Source organism: Neofelis nebulosa, chromosome 4 (assembly GCF_028018385.1).
Source record: "Neofelis nebulosa isolate mNeoNeb1 chromosome 4, mNeoNeb1.pri, whole genome shotgun sequence".
Taxonomy (NCBI): Eukaryota; Metazoa; Chordata; class Mammalia; order Carnivora; family Felidae; genus Neofelis; species Neofelis nebulosa.
In genome coordinates this window covers 104,354,665-104,370,241 of record NC_080785.1, presented here as the reverse complement: position 1 = coordinate 104,370,241, position 15,577 = coordinate 104,354,665, and the positions used below count along the sequence as shown (strand labels likewise).

At 53.4% G+C, this 15,577-nt stretch overlaps 1 protein-coding gene across 8 annotated transcripts in view; it reads right to left on the bottom strand.

The window, feature by feature from the left end:
- The window catches only part of GRB10 (growth factor receptor bound protein 10), a 183,395-nt gene that overhangs the window by 18,975 nt on the left and 148,843 nt on the right, over nucleotides 1-15,577 (bottom strand). For all 8 annotated transcript variants that reach the window (XM_058725536.1, XM_058725535.1, XM_058725529.1 and 5 more), the window contains 4 exons: nucleotides 10,230-10,386; nucleotides 2,601-2,716; nucleotides 1,086-1,154; nucleotides 54-191 (listed from right to left, as the gene is read on the bottom strand). In XM_058725536.1, the coding sequence (XP_058581519.1) occupies nucleotides 54-191; nucleotides 1,086-1,154; nucleotides 2,601-2,716; nucleotides 10,230-10,386 (480 nt within the window). The remainder of the gene's footprint in view (nucleotides 1-53; nucleotides 192-1,085; nucleotides 1,155-2,600; nucleotides 2,717-10,229; nucleotides 10,387-15,577) is intronic.

The window sequence follows — 15,577 nt, the reverse complement described above, 5'->3', positions numbered from 1 at the left end:
CCCTCCCTCTGTCTCTCAAAAGAAACAAACAAAAAAACCAACAACGAACTCACCTTTGACACTCCTTTAGTGGAGCAGTAGAGGCCCGATCTCCGCAAACACACGTACAACTTTCGCCACGACTTCTTCCCCAGATCCTTCACGTGCAAAAACCCCTGAATTTCAGGACAGCTACTGCAGTTGAGAAAGTTCTGTGGAAGAAGTCAGGCAACACTGCCACAGGAGAATTCGGGCAGATGTGTCCCACTGGCCTCCCTGACATCCCGACATCCTGTCAATCGGCACAATGCTCTTTTCTGGTCCGACCAAGCGTTCTCAAAGGGCAGCTTCCCTTTCAAACACCAAAAAACCCCACCTGACTGGCTGTGGCGGGAAACATAATTAGTATTGAAACACAATGGGAGCAAGCGGGCCTTTCTTTTCTACTTGGTGCCACCCGGAGAGCGTTGGCTGCCTTTGTGGGTGTTGTATTCTCTCACCTAATACGCTGTAGATGGACACATTTTGGGGGCACGGCGGCAATAACATTCGCTTTCCCGACTTCCCCAGAAGGACTGACTGGCCATCGGTGCAGGGGCTCCGGGGACTCCCTGCACCGGGAAGGGGCCGCGGGAAGGCCAAGTTTTCTCGGAACAGACTTCAGGAGGCACAGGGGCAGTGAACAGGGACAAAAGCATGTATAACGAACAACACGCTAGCTTTCAAAGAGTTTTCTGGCAGCCCAGTCCTCTTCCACGGTGACGTGGGCTCAGCAGGTCTGTAGAGATTCCCAGGGCGGTGGCCTGACCCGGGAGCCTTGAGGAGACCGCCAGCCGCGGCTTCTCACTCCTGCCCTCCCGCTCCCACCGCTTCTAATCCGGAGGGAGCTTATCCTGTCTACGAGCGCTTGTTTCGCTTTGAGGGAGCTTGGCGGTGCACACGCTTCCCAGGGCAACATTCACGCTGGTTGCTCTGAGCGCCAGCAGGAGCCACGGCGAGCGGGGGTGACGAGCGCAGCCCCGTCAAGGTCCTTAGAGCTGCTGCCGCCACAGCACGAGGGGACCTCCACCCAGACCCGCTCCAGTGAGTCTCTCCTTGCCCAGTACCTGCAACAGCTGGTTGTGACCACCGTTGGGCTGCTGGCACCAAGTAACCATCTGTTCTGGGAAGAAATTCTAAGGAAACAGGAAAACAGTCGTGGTTAGCGGCAAAGTGGGGAGAAGCTTCCTCACAGGTGCGCTAGTTCTGCAAACGTTCCTGAGGGCACGCGGACGTCCGTCTGTAGTTAAAATGATGGTCCTTCGTTAAAAAAAAAAAAAAAAAAAAAAAATTAAGAAAGGGGCGCCTGGGTGGCTCAGTCGGTTAAGTATCCCACTTCGGCTCAGGTCATGATCCCATGGTTCGTGGGTTCGAGCCCCGCCGTCGGGCTCTGTGCCGATAGCTCGGAGCCTGGAGCCCGCTTCAGATTCTGTGTGTCTCTCTCTCTGCCCCTCCCCCACTCACGCTGTGTCTCTCTCTCTCTCTCTCTCTCTCTCAAAAATAAATAAAACATTCCAAAAAATGAAATACCATAAAAAAATTTAAAAAATTTAAAACTAAAAAAATAAAAGTGAATAATGAAATTAAAATGAAATAAAAACAAAATGAAGTAAAATAAAATAAAATAGAATAAAATAATAAAAATAAAATAAAATAAAATAAAACAAAACAAAACAAAACAAAACAAAACAAAACAAAACAAAACACAGTCCTTATTTTTCCCTTATCCCATGATGGAAGCACCTGCTTCGAAAGGTCGGACTGTTTCCTTAAATGGTGAGTTCGGAATTGTGGAGTATCCGTCATGTTCAACGTGGACTCCTGCCTCACAGTGCACACCGTGGTGAAGGGCCACCACACAGTGGAACTCAGTGCACGTCATAAGACAAAGACCTCAGAACTCACAGAGGAACACGGCGACGCGACAAAGTCTCTTCTGGTGCATTATGCAGAATTAGTTACCAAATTTCTAACTTTCAAACAAAAAAAGCATCTAAACCACCTGAGCCAGAAACGGACGGTGGGTCTTCTGCCCACGTCACGGCTGCTCGGCCTCGTGACTCGGGACGGGAGCACATGTTGTGGCAGGCACGGGTCTCCCGGTGCTGATACCTCATGGGACTAGTGCCCCCCACCCCGCCCCCAATGAAAAGGAAAGAAAGATGGAGGAGACCAGCCCAGTATGCCTGGAAATGCATTCCTCCACAAACCACACAGCAGTGTTTGCTGTTTGCGGAGAGCATTGAGTTTTTATTATGCTGCGTATTTCACCGATTGGCTCCAATCTAACCATGAACTTTTGCTCTAGCTGAAAAGCGGCGTCTCGTCTCTCCTGACCCAGGGAGGCTCACCCCCTTTCCCTCTGTTACCGTGGAGGAAGGCGCCGGTTCCCTCCGGCCAGTACGCAGGCATGTAGCTAGAGCACCAGAGATGAAGTGTAGGGTGTGGATTGCTCCGTGAAATAGCCACTCGGATTCCCAAACCCATCTGCTACCCCTGTAGCAGCGGCTGCTGTCAATTCCAAGCATCAGCCACAAGATTTCACGAGTCCCAGACCCCGGAACCGAAGAGAAGACACTCACCGTAGGATTTTTGAAAAACTCGTATTTTGCGTAATTCTTCCTAAATAAAAATTTGCTGTCACTTGCCAGGGTGCTCTCCACCTGGACCACCAGCTCGTGGTCTTCCAGGTATCTCTCTGCAGAGGAAAAACGTACGTGTGAGACGAAACAGGCACAAGCTGGGAGCTGGCTTGACCACCAATTACGAAGTCTCGTTACCGTCCTGTTCCCCTTCCCGCACTGTGAGCAAGGAAGTCCAGGACTAAATGAAGTTTAGATCTCTCTGTGGGGCACCTGGGGGGCTCAGTCGCTTACGCGTCCCACTTGGGCTCAGGTCATGATCTCGCGGTGTGGGAGTTCGAGCCCCGCGTCGGGCTCGCTGCTGTCAGCACAGAGCCCGCTTCGGGTCCTCTGTCTCCCTCACTCTCTGCCCCTCCCCCGCTCGAGCTCTCCCTCTCTCTCAAAAATAAACAAACATTTAAAAAAATACTTAAATCTCTCTTTAATGCACTGCCAGGTGCACAAGAGGTCCTCAGGTAGGTACAGCGTGAGGGGTCAAGTCAGTCCTTTTATATATTTCTTCTCAAATTGGTGTCAGCGAGAGTTGAGAGAGTCAATGAAGACCCTAGTGACAACGCTGCCCTTAAGTTAGGAAATTTCAACCCTTGTAAAGAACGTGGACTATAATAACTGGGAGAAAGAACACCCAGAGACCAGGAATGGCAGGAGGGACCGGAGGAGGGTGGGATAGGGGAGGCACAAAGCAGAAGGATAGCAATGCTTTCGATGTCATGAAGCTCGGTGGGCAGATACGATGTCGGGTAAGAGCATGCAGGAGGGGACCTACCGCCATCAGACAGTCTGTCCGAACCCACTTCCCTTGAAGGCTGAAGCCCATGCTACCGAACCACATCCCGGAGCTGATCTCAGAGACAAGATTATATTATTAGGATGGGGAGGAAAACACATCCTACACAGTGTGTGCCCAGGTGCGTAAGCACACGCGCACGCGCACACACACACGCACTTCAGACCGCCTGACATTGCAGCGTTATCAACCTGGAAAGGTACTTCCCTCGTGGACACTGATTCCACGTGGCGCACAGAGAACCGCACGCGGCACCGTCCTGTCCCGGTGGTGGTCACCCCGGCCCCCACGTGTCTCCTAAGACAGGAAACCAACCGTACGAAACTAATGGGACATGTAACAGAGCAAATCCACGGCAGCCTTGAGGCATGAATCGATGCCACAACGGCAGAGCATGAGATGCTACTAAATGACATCAAAGGGGTACGCGGGTCCTCCAAAGCGCCCTCCTCCTTTCCCACGGTCCTGAGAAAAGTCTCCCCTTGCGGGAAGGATGAAGTCTGGAGTCAGAGCGTTTCTGAGTCAAATGTGGAAGAACCCGTCCGTGTACAGGTTCGAGCCCGTGGTAGCTGCCAGAGATGGGCCCACAGGGGCACACTCAGCCTCCACTATGACGTAACAATGCCCGGCTGGAGCGTGCAATCACAACCACTATGTGTACTTTAAAAAAAAAAAGGGATTGGCTCAGATTGGCATCCACTTAAAACGGATTTTTCTGGTACAAAACAAATTAGTGACTTCTGTTTCGAAGTTTGGGCGGAAAAAACCATTTCTGTAGTGACAGGGACAAAAGAAACAACCACCCCAAATCGGCTGAAGACAGGTTTAGAGAATCGGAATGTTTTACCAGGTAAAATAAGAAAAGATAGAAAAGCGGGGCCGTGGCTATCTGAGGGAGGACAAGACCGATGCCGAGATCCAAAGCAAAAGCATTTTGTCTGCAGAGTCGTGAAGACGCCTGGGAGGAGCAGTGGGGAGGCAGCAGCTCTAAGGGGCACACGTGCACACACAGACACGTGGACACACACACGCACAGGCTCCTGTCCTCCCCGACAGCCTCTTTCTGCCTCCCCGCATCCCACCAGGGCAAGATCCCGGGAAAGCTGCACACAGACTGGGCTGCATCCTCGGTGGTGCGGCCCAGGGCAGCCGGGATGAGGGGAGAAGAGACCTCGTGTGCACTGAAAGGGACGTGCCTCTCTGGGTCACTCTGGTGCCACCAGCGGGGCTTGGGCACCCACAGGCGAAAACAAAGGTTTCCCTTCTCCAGCCTGCAGGGCAGGCGCCCAGAGCCCTGGGACCGCGGGGGCTAGGAAGACTGCGTGTGACCCCCTTCCCAGAGACCCAAGAGCCATCTGGCCTCCTCCGTCCGCCGCTGGATGTCCACATGCCAGTGTTCCCAGCTGTCAAAAAGCCACCGCAACAACGTCAGTTCAAACCCCTCTGCTCCAGTTCTGACTTTTACCTTGATTCTAAAAACAGGTGTTTTCAAACCACGTCACGGGATTCTATTAATCACACTGCCATCTATAAACTTCATACAATCATAATGGCCTTAAATAAAACTGGAAAGCCAAGTTTCAACAGAGCACCCCCACAGGATTTTTTGCTTTTTTTTTTTTTTTATGTTTGTTTATTTTTTATTTTTTTTATTTTTATTTTTTTTTCAACGTTTTTTATTTATTTTTGGGACAGAGAGAGACAGAGCATGAACGGGGGAGGGGCAGAGAGAGAGAGGGAGACACAGAATCGGAAACAGGCTCCAGGCTCCGAGCCATCAGCCCAGAGCCTGATGCGGGGCTCGAACTCACGGACCGCGAGATCGTGACCTGGCTGAAGTCGGACGCTTAACCGACTGCGCCACCCAGGCGCCCCTGTTTGTTTATTTTTGAGAGAGACAGAGGGTGAGTGGAAGAGGGGCAGAGAGAGAGGGAGACCGAGAATCGGAAGCAGGCTCCAGGCTCTGAGCTGTCAGCACAGAGCCCGACATGGGGCCTGAACCCATGAACCGCGAGAGATCATGACCTGAGCCGAAGTCGGAGGCTTAACCGACTGAGCCACCCAGGCGTCCCCACGTCAAAGGATTTTTTGTGCAAATGGAAGAGTCAGACATTCCTCAGAGGAGATTCAAGTCTTTTTCGAACAGCTGACACTAAATCCAGCATCCACACCACCCCCCTACTCCACATGAAAAGTATTTAGAGACCAGGCAACTCAAAAAGGCAGATCCTACTACAGAAGTAAGATGTGCCTTAAGATGTGCCATGGACACGTGACTCCTTAGCAGAAGCCTGAGCCTCCCGCCCTGGCTGGTGTCACCATCCTCCTCGCTGCCCCACTTCTGTGCCCACAGCTGGCATAGCCCACCCACCCCAGACAGCAGAGTTGCCTGGGGCTCTGCATGACTCGGGGGCTGCAAAGTCACTAGGGAGATAACACAGAAAACAGCCCCCGATGCTGGATACGCCCCATAAGATGCCTTCCTTCTACATACGGATTTCAGTGGGGAAAGTACATCATTGTGGTACCTTCGCGATGTAACCACAAGGAGACAGAGATGGGAAAGACGGGCCCTCGAAGGCCCTTCTGAGCACCGAGGGCTGAATATGCCTGTGGATTCTCCTTCGACACCTGTCCCCACATCCAGATGTCAGCGCCCCTGTTGCGGCTGATGCCTCCAAAGGGTGACTGCCACACCTTTCCTGCCTGGCCAGGTACAAGCACGAAGCTGTCAACAGCGCAAAGGCAGAGCTCGTGCTTTTTCCTGGAGGGCTTTCACCTGACTCGCGTAGCAACAGAAACCCCCAAATCCCTGAAATTCACAGAAGCGGTCTTCCCCTCCCTGTGCGTGCGTAAGGTCCAGGCTCTCCTGGTCGTATCTGTCCTGATGTCTGTGGTCACTCAGGGCCTGGGTGCGAGAGTCCCTCCCAGGGATGCGGTTTACCCGAAGTCACATTCTTAATGCCACAGGGACGCCAAGCTGCCGTTTTGCATGCCCCAGTTCCAGTTTTATAAACTTCCTTTCAAAAATAGTTTGTGGCTCAGTTGGTTAAGCATCCGACTTCAGCTCGGGTCGTGATCTCACAGTTGGAGAGATCAAGCCCCGCATCGGTCTCTCTACTGTCAGCACGGAGCCCGCTTCAGGTCGGCCATCTGCCCCCCTCTCTGCCCCTCCCCTGCTCTAATAAATAAACACATAAAAAAATGAATGAGAAATAGTTTACTCGATAATACAGCTGCAGGCTGGCTGTTAAATCTCCCTGCATCCCTTGCATGTGACATCTGAGCACCTGCAGCTCACCAGCTCAGGGCAGATGGCCTGGCGGTGCCTTCCAGAACAACTGCCCGGCACCGACCCCCTCTAGCTGGACTTGGCTGCTGTTGACGGCCCCCTCTAGCTGGACTTGGCCGCTGTTGAGTGGCCTTGGTCAGGGACACTGTTCGCAAGGCTGAGAGCTCTACACAAAATACCGAAGCCACAACACGTCCAACAGGCAGGACTTGCGGGGGGGATGCTAAGACATGAAGAGTTCACATGCAGGGAGGGGCTCGCTGGAGCTGGGAGTCCTGAGACACAGAACGGGCTTCCCCGAGATCACCCATCATGAAGGGCTCTGCCCCCCCACGGTGAGGGCTCCTCCCCAGGTTTTCAAACCGTTACCTTGAGTCCTAAGTGACTTCAGGAACAGACACCGGGGTGTAGGAAAGGCACTGACCTGGCTGTGGTATGAGCGTGGCTCAGAACAGCGAAATCCAGCCAGATCCCTGCTGGGTACCAGCGGGCAGCCACTGCACCTGCTACCCCCACCCCCACCCCCGAGTATGATGCCCCTGCCAACACTGGATGGCTGGCCCCGGCTCGGGGGCCACCAAGGGCCGCAGCCACACACAGGCATTTAGAAAACCACTTTTTCTAAGGGCGCCTGGGAGGCTCAGTGGGTTAAAGCAGCCAACTCTCGATTTCAGCTCAGGTCATGATCTCACGGTTCATGAGTTTGAGACCCGCATCAGGCTCTGTGCAGACGGCCCAGAGCCTGCTTGGGATTCTCTCTCCCTTCCCCCAGTCATTCTCTCTCTCAATACATGATAAGAAAAAAAAGAAAACCACATTTTCTTTTTAAAAAAATTTTTTTAACATTTATTTATTTTTGAGAGACAGAGCATGAGCAGGGGAGGGGCAGAGAGAGAGGGAGACATGGAATCTGAAACAGGCTCCAGGCTCCGAGCTGTCACCACAGAGCCCGACACGGGGCCCGAACTCACGAACCATGAAATCATGACCCGAGACAAAGTCAGACGCTCAACAGACTGAGCCACCCAGGTGCCCCAGCTGCTTTTTTTTTTTAATTTTTAAAAAATATTTATTTTTGAGAGAGAGAGAACCAGTGGGGGAGGGGCAGAGAGAGCAAGGGGGACAGAGGATCCTAAGCAGGCTCTGAGCTGTCAGCACAGAGCTTGATGGGGGGCTCCAACTCACGGACCACAAGACCATGACCTGAGCCGAAGTCGGACGCTTAACCGACTGAGCCACCCAGGCGCCCCTACAAATCCTTTCAAATTAAGAGCATTCAGACTTTGGAATGGGCTTTCAACAGTATTCACATTTGGGTCCGACTACACAGACGTGTTTTTAAAGTTAATTCCGTGTGTGTGCACGTGTGCACGTGGACATACACACTGCAGGGTTCCAAGTACTGTTTACTTTCCACGTTACTTGTGTGTCTATAGATGCTTCTGGCGGCCCTATCAGACCCCTGTGGGATCCTTGCATGGATGTCTCACACTGGAGCCTGATGACGGTGTCACCGGCTGCATCGTGTTACCAGTGAAGGCACCTGGTGGGAGGAGGCTGCCAGAGATAACAGAAAGTTTTAGCTGGTGTCCAAAGTGCACCGAAGATCGGCATAAACGGGAAAGAAATCAGAGAGCATCCTTATGACATGCACATTGGTGGGGCTAAAACACAGTGACGTAAAACAACGCCAACTCAAATTTACTCAGCATCATCTAGGCTTGGAATTGTATAGTGTCATTTCAAAGAACACTGTTCATTTACAGGAACATTCCAGACTTAGAAGGTTAAATTTGATTTATTAGAGGTGCCTGGGTGGCTCAGTCGGTTAAGCGCCCGACTCTTGATATCGGCTCAGGTCATGATCTCACGGTTTGTGGGTTTGAGCCCCTCGCCAGGCTCCGCACTGACAGTGCAGAACCTGCTTGTGATTCTGTCTGCCCCGCGTTCTCTGCCTCTCCCCTGCTTGCGCTCTCTCTTTTTTTTCTCTCTGTCTCTCTCAAAATAAACTTTAAAAAATAAAACAAGTACATTTGGTTTATTAATCTTCCAGAAAGAAAGTTTAGAACGACGGGAAAACCTTGGCGATCTGTGTCGTTTTTCTCTCCTTCAACACACGGAAGGCATACAGTTGCTGATTTGGACAAAAATTCTGGTCTGACATATGTGCCCATGATTTTTCAAGGACCACCCTTTATCCAGTAAGAGTTTAAATGGAAGTCTGAAAAACTTCGTTACCTGCAACAGACCATCTGAGCAAGAAGTCCACCACACCCAAAACCTCAGTGAGCTCTGTACAGAGTATGTATTTCGAAATACTCCCGCACTGTCTCCACACTACACGTGAGCGAGCCTGCCTGCATTCGGTGCAAACATTGCGAACCAGCTCAGAAACGCACTGTAACATTCCAACTTGGATCCGCCTACTTTGTGATGTGCAGATTCCCCTGGATTCCCCTGGGTCTCCTGCGCCCACCTGTAGGCAGTCACCACCGAGGCCCCCCACTCCCAGGAGCTGGAGGAACTGCTCTCTGCACAGCAATGCCAGGAGCGTGCAGGGGGCAGGCTCCCCCAAGGCCCCCTTCCCTCTTGGCTGCCCTTCCCAGACCACAGGTATGCAGCTAAAGCACAGAGAGACCCGTTTTGCTGTGTCTGAGTCCCTGGGAGCGGCTGCTTCCACCACCCCAGAGTAAGGTTCTGAAAGCATCAGGTGGGGGAGGGCTGCAAGGGAGGATGGTGGAATATCTGGAGAAACAGATAGGCAGTGGTTGGTAAGGGCAGCACACGGACAGCTCGCCAGACCGGCAGGGGCGCAGTGGGGCAGGGGACGGCACGCAGACGGCTCGCCGGACCGGCAGGGGCGCTGGGGGGACAGGAGACGGCAGACAGACGGCTCGCCGGACCGGCAGGGGCGCTGGGGGGACAGGAGACGGCAGACAGACAGCTCGCCAGACTGGCAGGGGCGCTGGGGGGGCAGGGGACCACACGCAGACGGCTCGCCATACCGGCAGGGGTGCAGTGGGACAAGGGACGGCACATGCAGACGGCTCGCCGGACCAGCAGGGGTGCAGTGGGACAAGGGACGGCACACAGACAGCTCGCCAGACCGGCAGGGGCGCAGTGGGGCAGGGGACGGCATGCAGATGGCTCAATGGACAAGCAGGGGTGCTGGGGGGGCAGGGGACCACACGCAGACGGCTCGCCATACTGGCAGGGGTGCAGTGGGACAAGGGATGGCACATGCAGACGGCTCGCCGGACCAGCAGGGGTGCAGTGGGACAAGGGACGGCACACAGACGGCTCGCCGGACCGGCAGGGGCGCTGGGGGGACAGGAGACGGCAGACAGACAGCTCGCCGGACCGGCAGGGGCGCTGGGGGGACAGGAGATGGCAGACAGACAGCTCACCGGACTGGCAGGGGCGCTGGGGGTGGGGGGGACACAGCTGGCTACGTCTGACCGCACGGCGGGCACTCCAGGGTGCTCCCTACCTAGTCCCAGATGCGGGTGGTGCTCCACTAGCGTCCAGCTGTTGTCGTCCACACAGTGACTTCTGTAAACCAGCAGCTGGCACAGGTCTCTGGCCGTCATGTCTGCCAGAATCTCCACCACTTTGCTCGTCCCATCTTCGCTAAAGATTTTAACATCCTGCAACAGACAAAGGGGACGCTTACAGAGGAACAGCTCGGCTTTTCAAGGAGGAAAACCTGGACCAAAGTAAAACAGGAAAGGTAAGAACAGCAGTGTTCCAACACATGTATAACTGTCCTTCGGAGCAGCGGGTAGCCACCCGCGACAGTGTGCCTGGAGGGCCACCTGTCAAATGCGCCCCCTGCCAACCTGGGAGGGGCAGGGCACGTGTTTGCCCCTCCCCCCAACTTTGCAGGGGCAGGGCACGTGTTCACAACAGCCCCAACTAGGAGGGGCAGGGCATGTAAGGTCACAACAGGAAATTCTTAAAATGCCAGGACACCTCACAGGAGACCCAGCAGGCGGCCAAGCCCGAGTGTTTCTCAAGCACTGGTGTTAGGGAGCATCAGCACTCATTTCAAATACTGCTGATGGTCTCAGGGTGAGACATTCCATGGGTGAACCAACTGCAAATATAAACGCAGCATCCCAAAGCCTAACTTTTGATGACGCCACCTGCTGTCCACCCGTAGCATCTGGGGCGCAGCTGCCAACCCCCGGTCACACGTCGCCTAAGTCATATTCCTAAGGCTCAGGAAGCGTTGACAGAAATTAACGTGAAAATGTTGCAATTCAAAATCTGAAACAGAAGGGCACACAGTCGGAACCCGGTCAGAAAATTCTTTGTCCCCTTCCCCCTACAAAACTGCCAGCCAGGCAGGTACTGTTCGAAGCCGCTACAAATGAATAGCTCCATGGCAAAGGGACAGTCCGGCGGAAAAGCCCAGGGTCGTAAATATCCTCTGCCCCAGCTGCAGACCGGCAGGGATAGGGATCCAACCTCTGGGGAAACAGGTGATGCTTCAAAACAAAATCTTACCTCAACGGCATGAAAAAAGCAGTCGGAGGAACAAGATGGCATTTTAAATTGAGATTGTGTCCTGAAAGGAAGTTTGTCCCGGGCCGGCTGGGCCCCTCCAGGGCTGTCCCACCGATGGCTGTCTGTGCAGGGGAGCTGGGGGACTGTCTCTGGGCGGGAGGGCAGGCTCCTGCCAAGCTGCCTCCAGCTCAGTCCTCCAGGTAGTGAATCAAGCCACGCTGGGCACACCAATCAGGTCCCTGTCTGAGCCTGATGCAATCAATCGCCCCCCAAAGGGCTCCCCACTTTAGTGCCGGTGAGGAGGACGCAGGACGTTCAGGCCAGTGAGCCAGAGAGAGCCCTGCTCCTGTTTTCCCATGACAGTGAGACGATATGCAGGACGCCCAGAGCCGAAGCGCACGTGTTCCCTGAATCCCGGCCTGTCTGCCAAGTCTCAGAAATGTGAGTTCCGCCAACTCTGAGGCCCTTACAACTTTGGAGCAGGAGCCCGCCCCTCCCCCACCCCCACCATGGTCTCTGAATGTCAGCTGGTCCTGACAAAGTGGCTGCCACTCTCTTGCTCCTTCTCTGTCCTTTTTCCCAAGTGCAAATTCTGTCTGGCAGGACAGGACGTGTGCGTGGGGTCAAGTCCCTGTTACAAGGGGGTAAACGCAGGAGCCAGAACAGGGATTGCAAAGTCTCACGAGGGCTGTCCCCAGCCCTCCTGAAGCTCACTCACCAGGAGGGGAGGCTGGGTCAGCCGGGAGGTGGGGCTCCCTGGGGACACCACCTTGCCTGCCACCTCTGGGCCACCCCAGAGAAATCCCCAGTGGGGAGCCAATCGGGACTGAGGGACAAGCTAGCAAGGCACACGAAGGAAATCTACTCATCTCCTTCCTGAGGTTCACATTTCACTCAACATAAGTTACACTTCCAGGGAACAAATGAAATATGCAAATACAGCTGACATGACGGAGCCCATACAAACAACTTTTAATTTAAACAAAGAAAACATGGCTTTGTCTATAGGTCAAATTAAAAAAAAAAACAACACATTAACATAAAAGTTAAACAATTTAGAAAATACAAATGGATCCATTCAATCCCCTATAAATATGCTAATTGCACTGCCCCTAAGTCCTCTGGACAAGCTCTGCAACAGCCACAACCAGCTGGAGCATAGACCTCTTTCCTCAGTGCCAGAGTTTCTCTGCAATTACTATCAACATCAGCTTCTCTAGAAAATCCCAATTATGTTCAAGTCTGTTTATCAATTTTCCTGGCCAAAAACAGGGATGGCCTTAGTTTTTAATTTTTCCAGCCCAAATGCATGTTTTTCTTTTTTTAAATGTTTATTTTTGAGGTGGGGGAGGGGCAGAGAGAGAGGGAGACACAGAATCTGAAGCAGGCGCCAGGCTCTGAGCTGTCAGCACAGAGCCCGACGCGGGGCTCGAACTCATGAACTGTGAGCCAAAGTCGGAGGCTTAACCACCTGAGCCTCCAGGAGCCCCCCAAATGTATTTTTCTTTAAACTCATTCGTCTTCTCTCTACTGCTCCATGGCCAACCTCCCCCTTACCCCCTCCCTCGGAGATTGATATATAGACTCAGTATTAAAAGCTAAGATGTGCTTTGTCACATGGCCAACTCCACGACTTTCAGAATCCCAGAGAAGGTCTGCTGGCAGGCCTGGGACAGGCAGGCCTGCGGCAGGGACAAAGAGACAGTGGTCCAGTGACAGGATCTCGAATCCCAGGTTGCCCATTCCACCCTGACAGGACACGCCCCAGCCACCTCTTGAACACACCAGAGCCCGCGGACCACAGACAGAATAAACCCCCGAGACCGAAAGCGCAAGAATGACACTGGACGGCCCAGCAACCTCCCACTGGGCACATGTTTGGAGCTGGGGGTGAGAGCACTTTTGGCGAATACCAAGGCACAAAGAAAAGCGTGCAACAGCCAGCCGCCTAACACCATGGCTTCTAAAGCCAGCAGCTGAAGGGGCCTCTTGCGCCGTGGCAAACACTCTTCAGTCACCACCTGGGCCATGCTGGGGCTGCTTCTAGAAGCAAATAAGCCCTCAGTGCACAGGCCTGGGTCAAGGGCTCTGGGGAGCAGGCTGAGGCTCCCGAGATGGGTTCGAGCATCTCACACGGGGCGGGATACAGAAGTTTCTCGGGTTTCCCGGGCACAGCCTGTCCAGGTGGGCAATGCCAGGATGGGGGTGAACTTGGAGCACAGCCCCACCGTGGCCGCCTGGTTCAGCCACTTCCTGGCTCTGTGACCTCAGACAGGGTATTCACTAGCTGAGACTCACATTCCTCTCTGTGCCATGGCCACTGCTCGGAGAGTCAATCACAAGTGAAAAGCACAGTGCTCAATAAAGGATGTGAAAGCATCATTTACAACCTCCCTTGGCAAAGGGGGGTCGGGGTGCTCTGGAACCACCAGGCTGCAATCCGGCTTCATTGCTAACTAGCTGTGGAACTAACGAGCTGTGCACAGTGACCGCCCCCCCACCCAGCCTCAGTCTCCTCATCTGTGAAATGGGGATTCTCAAGTATCACTGACTTCACAGTGGATGCCTGGCTCAGGCTGACAAGAGCCCCCCTTCCTGGGAAAGGTCTCAGCCCCCTGCACCTGCCCCCCGCCCCGGGGGGGGGGGCTGCTGACGCTGAAAACAGAGTCGCAATTGAGGCAGGCTCCGTCTAAAGGCTGCAGACACCTGGGCCCTGACCCCGGCTTGTGAATCTGGCTGGAAAAGGAAACTTCATGACCAGGTAAACTTCAGGAAAAGCTAACCCCTGAATCCTCAATGTTCTCGTCTCCGCTGCAAAAGAGACTAGGTAGCTCATTGCTTTTAAAAATAAAACACTAACACGAAAGAGGGCATAATGACGTCACCAGCATGAGGCATCTTCTTTGCAAAGATAGTGGGGGCAGGAAAGCTTTGTCAGGCCACACAGCCTCTGACTCCTAGGCGCTGAAGCTGGGATCAAAGCCCCGAAGCGGTAATAGAACATTCCGGTGTTCCCGGAGCCCTGCTGTCGCCTTCTATATGTTCCCTGCACAGAGCGAGAGGCAAACTAAAAGGAAGGAGTCTGAGCGCATGATGACATCTTCATGGCCCCCATATGCACCCTAGGGAACCTGGCTTCTGGCCCCGGGGACCCAGCAGGTAGGCTGTGGGGGTCACCTCCCTGCTGTCAATCTCGCTCCCACGTCACGCACGGGGTGCACCTTGCTGGCTGACTTACAGACTCAGAGTCTCCTACTGAGTTCACAAGACCTCTTCGCTTTGGCCCAGACCACCTGGGGAAAATAGAAACTGGGGTACTTTCTGCTTTCTGCCCCCAGAACTGGCCGCAGTGTGGGATGTCCCTGGAAGGCCACCCTCTTCGGGATGCATGGGCTGAGCAGAGCGGGGGTGGGGGGATGAGGGGCAAACTCTGGTACAGAAACCAAGAGACTAGAGAGAAAAGGGCTCTGAGCCAGGAGCTCAGGCCAGCTTTGCCTTCCATCAACTGACTTCTCAGCTCAAAGCCCTTCCGGGTCCAGTTTCAACGCATTTTTCAAAACGAGGACGTAAGCTGCGGTTTTCGGAAACTCCTGAAGTGTCTTGTAAATACTGGGAGGTAAACACTCATGAAGAGTCAAGTTGATGATCAGTAATGCAGAACGGCTTCCCTGCATCAAGTGAGCGGAAGCTGCTGGAGTCAGGATCTGAACCCGGGACACCTGCTCTGTTTGCTTTTGCTTGTCTGCCCACAAGATGCTTCCCAGCACTGGAGACCTCCCTGCCGGGAGGGATCCATGGCTCCCGAGGCGCTACGTGAAAAGGCTTTTGATTCTGGTGTGCCCAAAGCCCCCAAACTGGGCAGTGGTAGTGACTTCGGGGGAAATTAAATGTAGTTCAGACGCGGGCAGAACCAGGGTTAGGCTGGATGAATTTTAGTGAAAACTAATGTAAATCTAACGATTTTTTCCTGTTCTGTTCTAAATTAATGGCGCTACTTTGAGATATATAAGGTATGATAACGGAAGTGGCTCTATGTAATTATATGACTCTATCCATGGTAATAATCATCCTATTGAATTACATGGAGTCAAACTTACTTTTAAAGAAATTTTCCCTGGGGCACCGGGGAGGCTCAGTCAGTTAAGCATCCAACTCTTGGTTTCAGCTCACGGTTCCTGAGTTCAAGCCCCACGTCGGGCTCTGCACTGACAGTGTGGAGCATGCTTGGGATTCTCTCCCTCTCTCTCTGCCCTCCCCTGCTCTCTCTCTCTCTCTCAAAATAAACAAACTTTAAAAAAAAGGAGAAAGAATTTGCCTTATAGCCTGCTG